Source organism: Alexandromys fortis, unplaced genomic scaffold (genome assembly GCF_014885135.2).
Source record: "Alexandromys fortis isolate MF-2015 unplaced genomic scaffold, M_Fortis_MF-2015_v1.1 scaffold_218, whole genome shotgun sequence".
Classification (NCBI taxonomy): Eukaryota; Metazoa; Chordata; class Mammalia; order Rodentia; family Cricetidae; genus Alexandromys; species Alexandromys fortis.
This window is the reverse complement of record NW_026068112.1, coordinates 868278-873761: the sequence shown is the minus strand read 5'-3', so window position 1 is coordinate 873761 and position 5484 is coordinate 868278. Positions and strand designations below refer to the sequence as shown.

General features: G+C 38.9%; 1 protein-coding gene across 3 annotated transcripts in view; it reads left to right on the top strand.

The window, feature by feature from the left end:
* Hormad1 (HORMA domain containing 1) overlaps window positions 1-5484 on the top strand; it is a 32989-nt gene continuing 27505 nt past the window's right edge. For all 3 annotated transcript variants that reach the window (XM_050124698.1, XM_050124697.1, XM_050124696.1), the window contains exons 1-2: window positions 1-36; window positions 3109-3253. In XM_050124698.1, coding sequence (XP_049980655.1) covers window positions 1-36; window positions 3109-3253 — 181 coding nt within the window. The remainder of the gene's footprint in view (window positions 37-3108; window positions 3254-5484) is intronic.

Genomic DNA, 5484 nt, shown 5'->3' with positions numbered 1-5484 from the left:
ATGGCCACTATGCAGTTGCGGAGGACAACTTCCATGGTATGATTTCTTATGACTTAAATTGTATTAATTTAGCTAAGTCACTTTCTTTCTTTCTTTCTTTCTTTTTTTTTTTTTTTTTTTTTTTGACAGGGTTTCTTTGAGTAGCCCCAGCTATCCTAGGACTAGCTCTGTAGACCAGGTTGTCCTCAGATTCACAGCGATCCATCTGCCTCTGCGTCCGGAGTACTGGGATTAAAAGCATGCATCACCCATGGCCTGCTTTAGCTGAGTTTCTTGTTTCTTGAAGCCATAAATATTTTTCTGTTTAAAAGAATTCGATATTTGAGGCTTTAATGATACCAGGACACCTTAAAAGGGAAGAAGTGAGCTGAGAGATGGCTCAGAGGTTAAGAGCACTGACTATTCTTTGAGATACATGCAGGGATACATACATGCAGGCAGATGCTGTATACATAATTAATCTTTTTTTTAAAAAAAGGAAAGAAGTAACGTAGAATTCTTTTGGACATTTGGTATGTTATGGCAAGCGGTCCATTCAGTGGCATCTCCATTTTTCCTTGGAGCTCACCAGCCAAGCATGACACCTGTAAAGTGCAAGTAACATCTGTTTGAACGCTGTGCTTGTGCTTTGTTTTAGGGGATTTTTTTTTCATAAAAATGCTGTTTAGCTTCTGTTTATGAAGAGAGTGAATAATTAAAAATGTGCCACTAATGAGAGAAAATCTAAGAGAGTGCATTTCTCTTTGTTGTTATTATTATTTAAAGATTTATTTATTATGTATACAGTGTTCTGCCTGCATGTGTGCCTGTGTGCCAGAAGAAGGCACCAGATCTCATGATAGATAGATGTGAGCCATCATGTGATTGCTGGGAATTGAACTCAGGAGAATTGAACTCAGGACCTCTGGAGGAATGGCTAGTGCTCTTAACCGCTGAGCCATCTCTCTATTCCCCATTATCATTTTAGACAGCATCTCACTATGTAGCCCTGGCTGGCCTGAAACTCTCAATATAACCAGACTCCACTTACAGAGATCCACCTGTCTCTGCTCCTTGAGAACTGGGATTAAAAATGCATATGCTACCACATCTGGCTCAAAATGCATTTCTTTTCAATTTATAATAATATACATGTGGTTTGTCTGCATATATGTCTGTGCACTATGTGGGTACAGTGCCGTCAGATCTCCTGGAACTAATGTTACAGACAGTTGCTAGCCACCTTGTGGATGCAGGGAATCAAACCCGAGTCCTCTAGAACACAGCCAGGGCTCGGGCTGCTGAGCCATCTCCAGCCCCTAAAGTGCATTTCTTTACAGAGTTTATCATACTGCCCTTTGGACCCTTTGCTAGAAAAACTGAATCAAGTCTCAAATAATGTCTCTTCATTTGTATTCTGATTACTCTAGCTGTGGGCCAATGTTGTATTATACCTCTGTGGATGTAAAATAGATACGCCTGCTATTATATAAGCTATGGTGACCATGCTTTGCTAGAGCTACTTTGTTTTTAGAGCTACTATTTTTTTTCTTTTTTGGTTTTTCAAGACAGGATTTCTCTGTGGCTTTGGAGCCTGTCCTGGAACTAGCTCTGTAGACCAGGCTGGCCTTGAACTCACAGAGATCCACCTGCCTCTGCTCTGCGCCACCACCGCCCAGCTTAGAACTACTTTTAAATGTATTACTCAGGATGTTTTCTTTGCAGATGATGATTGAGGAGATAATTTTTTAAGATATGGTGCCAGGTATCACAACAGTTAATTATTATTTTTCTGAAATTTTGTTTTTTACTTTTTTTAATGGACATGCTACAATTTTCTTCAGATCACTACAGAACCTGAAGACGCTCTTGTTGCTTTTGATGCATAACATGCCACTATTATTTATCTCTTAATGTAAATATGGGTATGTAGATATATATATATAATTAAAATTTTTGAAAATTTTATATGTGCTGTCAACTTAAGAGAAAAGCATCCCAGTTTACTTTGTACTCTGCAGAAACTAACAAGCTGGACTGATCTAGAATCATTGATTTTCTTTTTCATTTGTACAGGGTTAAATATATAAGGTCTTATCTACATGGGCTTGATTATAGAAACTAGGAAAATATTTGCTCAATTTAAAATGTTTATCTAGCTAAGATGGTGGCACATGTCTTTGATCTCAGCGTTTGGGAGACAAAGACAAGTGGATCTCTGAGTTTGAGGTCATCCTGGTCTTTATAGAGGGCCAGCCAAGGTGACATAGTGAGACCCTGTCTCAGAAAACAAAGCAAAACCACAATGCTCATTCAAATTTAGTTTATATTAGATATTAATGAATGTTATTCCACTGCTTTTATGAAATTGTTTACAGCAACCCATACTAGGAAAATGTCTATAACTCAGAGGCAGAGAAATTAATGGTGTTTGCATAGAATCTTGTATTATTCTTAATCTGTGTTCATCCTAGTCAATGACTAAAGAATTAATATTATCTACTCTGACATTTGCATTTTCAGTTAATCTCGAGGATTCTTTTCAAAACAAGGTTTTTCTGTATAACAGCCTGGGCTGCTCTGTGGAGAACAGGCTAGCTGCCTCTGCCTCCCAAGTGCTGGTATTAAAGGCATATGCCACCACGCCTATCAAATCTCAAGGATTCTTAAGACCGTTAAGCATTTTGCTTTATTTTTGGTCTATTACCCTGAACACATCTTAAAAGCTGCAGCGGCTTTCTGGGGATGATAATCTCGGAGAATTATTTGGGAAACCGCTGTACTTATCCACAACTAGATTCTGCTGTAGAAACTAACTTGATTCAGGAAATAACCAGGCTAGTTTAAAGATAAACAACTTAATTTTTTTTATTATAAGGGGAAAACTCACGAAACTGGAATGAGAAGTCCAAGCTCAGCTGTGTGGCGAGGGAACCACAGAGAGAGTTCACCTGGGCACTTTCTGGGACCTGTTTTTCCTCCAGGTCCCAGAAAGCCACATCTTAACTTGGTTCCACCTCTTAAAGATAATTGGTTAACAGGCTTCCCCATCACTCTGCTTTTAAGCTTAGGGAAGCTTTGTTTTCAACAAATGTGACTTAAGATACTTTAATTTCCCTTGAATTTTAGAGTGCATTGGTATTTCCCAGTAAGATAGCAACTGAGTATCAGTCTTTGATGTTTGTGAAGAGGCTCCTAGCCGTTTCCGTATCCTGCATCACCTATTTGAGAGGGATATTTCCAGAACGTGCTTATGGGACAAGATACCTGGATGGTAATTTATATTATTATTATACTTATATTATTATTATATTTAAGAACTTCGTTTTTTACTTAGAGAATGTGATTTTGATAGTAATTTTATTGATGTAATTCACATAACCTGATAATTCACCAACGTGTTTATTTCCATAGTTAAGTGTTCACAGCAGTATGCAATTACCACCATAATTTTAGAGCATTTCACCACTGCCCAAAAGAAATACATCCACAATAAATCATTTTCCTCTCAATCTTCCTAGTTATAGACAACTAGTTTCAGCTTCAGTTTGGTACCTATTCTGGATATTTTCATAAGGGGAATCATGCAGTATGTTCTTTCTGACTGACTCATTTAAATCACCATAATGCTGTAACATGGATTAATAATTGATTACTCTTCACTGCTGAAAAATATTTCATTGTTGTGGCTGGGCAGTGGTGGTGCATGCCTTTAATCCCAGCACTCGGGAGGCAGAGGCAGGCGGATCTCTGTGAGTACGAGGCCAGCCTGGTCTACAAGACCTAGTTCCAGGACAGCCAGGACTACTACACGGAGAAACCCTGTCTCGAAAAAAACAAACATTGGGCTATGTCTCTAGCCTTCAAATGTTTTTTTTAGGGATGTTAAATACTTTTTGAAGCCACTTAATTGTAATTCCCCCCTCAATTTTGCAAGTATAACTTCACCTGACATCAGACCTTTAATAATTCAAACAGATCTAAAAACCCTGTTACTTAAAACTTTTATAGTGGCACCATATAGAATTTATGCAATTTTAAAGAAGCCAAATATAGCCAGGTGTGGTGCCTCACATCTATTGTTCCAGCATTTGGAAGGTAGGGTCCGAAGAATCAAGAGTTCAAGTTCATCCTCAGCTTCATAGCAAGTTGCAGGCCTGCCCTGAGATACTTGAAATCCTACGTCAAAAAAAATGAAACTCATAAGCTGAGTATGGTGGCTCATGTCCTTAGTCTCAGTACTTGGGAGGCTGAGGTAGGTGAATCTCATGAGTTTGAAAGTCAGCCTGTTTACATAGAGAGTTTCAGAATAGCCAGAGATACAAAATAAAACAATGACAACAAAAATTTCTTATCCAAAAGAAGCATAACACATTCAGTTTATACTACAGTAATTTCTTTCCTGGCACATAGATGGTATGTGCATAAAATTATGCACTAACTACATGCTGGACAATATACCAACCACCATGTTATGCATAATATCTTGTCAATTCAAATACTAAATGTCCTACTTAGGGTTACTATTGCTATGATGACACACCATGACCAAAAGCAAGTTAGAGAGGAAAGAGTTTATTTAGCTTACACTTTCATACTGTAGTCCATCACTGAAGGAAAACAAATACAAAAACTCAAGCCAGGCCAGAACCTGGAGGCAGGAGCTGATACAGAGACATGGAGGGCTTACTGGCTTGCTCCTCATGGCTTGCTCAAACTACTTTCCTATACAGCCCAGGACCAGCAACCCAGGGGGCGGCACCACCCACAATTACTAATTAGGAAAACGTCTTACAGCCAGATCTTATGGTGCCATTTTCTCAGTTGAGGTTCCCTCCTCTCAATAACTCTAGCTTGTGTCAAGTTTGACATAAAACTAGCAAACACACTACAGTCTATAAACTGGATGTCATCCCTGTTTATGAGGTAAAGAATCCAAGAGTGATGCTTAGTCCTTTGTGTTTCTAAAGAGTGTTTATCTTTGAGAGTAAACTTTTGGCCTAGTTACAAATTTTTCAGTAGAATAAGAGTTCATAGCAAACATTCTAAGACTGTTGGAAAATGATTATATGAAAATATATCTAAAATTTTTTATGTGATTGTTTTGCCTGCATGTATATATGTGTACCATATGTGTACCTGGTGCTCTTGGAGACCAGAAAAGGCATCAGATCCTCTGGAACTAGTTACCATGAACTGCCACTTGGGTGCTGGGACTCTAACCTAGGTGCTCTTAATACTGAGCTATTTATTCTGACTCTCACCATCTGTTGAAATATGAGCGGCGGGGCTGCGTCCCCAGCACCCTGCCGCCCACATGGCTAGCTTATGCCCAGAAATAATTACACGGAAACTGTATTCTTTCAAACACTGCCTGGCCCGGCTAGTTCCAGTTTCTTATTGGCTAGCTCTTACATATTGTTCTAACCCATTTCTAATATTCTGTGTAGCCCACGAGCTGGCTTACCAGGGAGGATCTTAACCTGTGTCTGTCTGGAGCGGGAG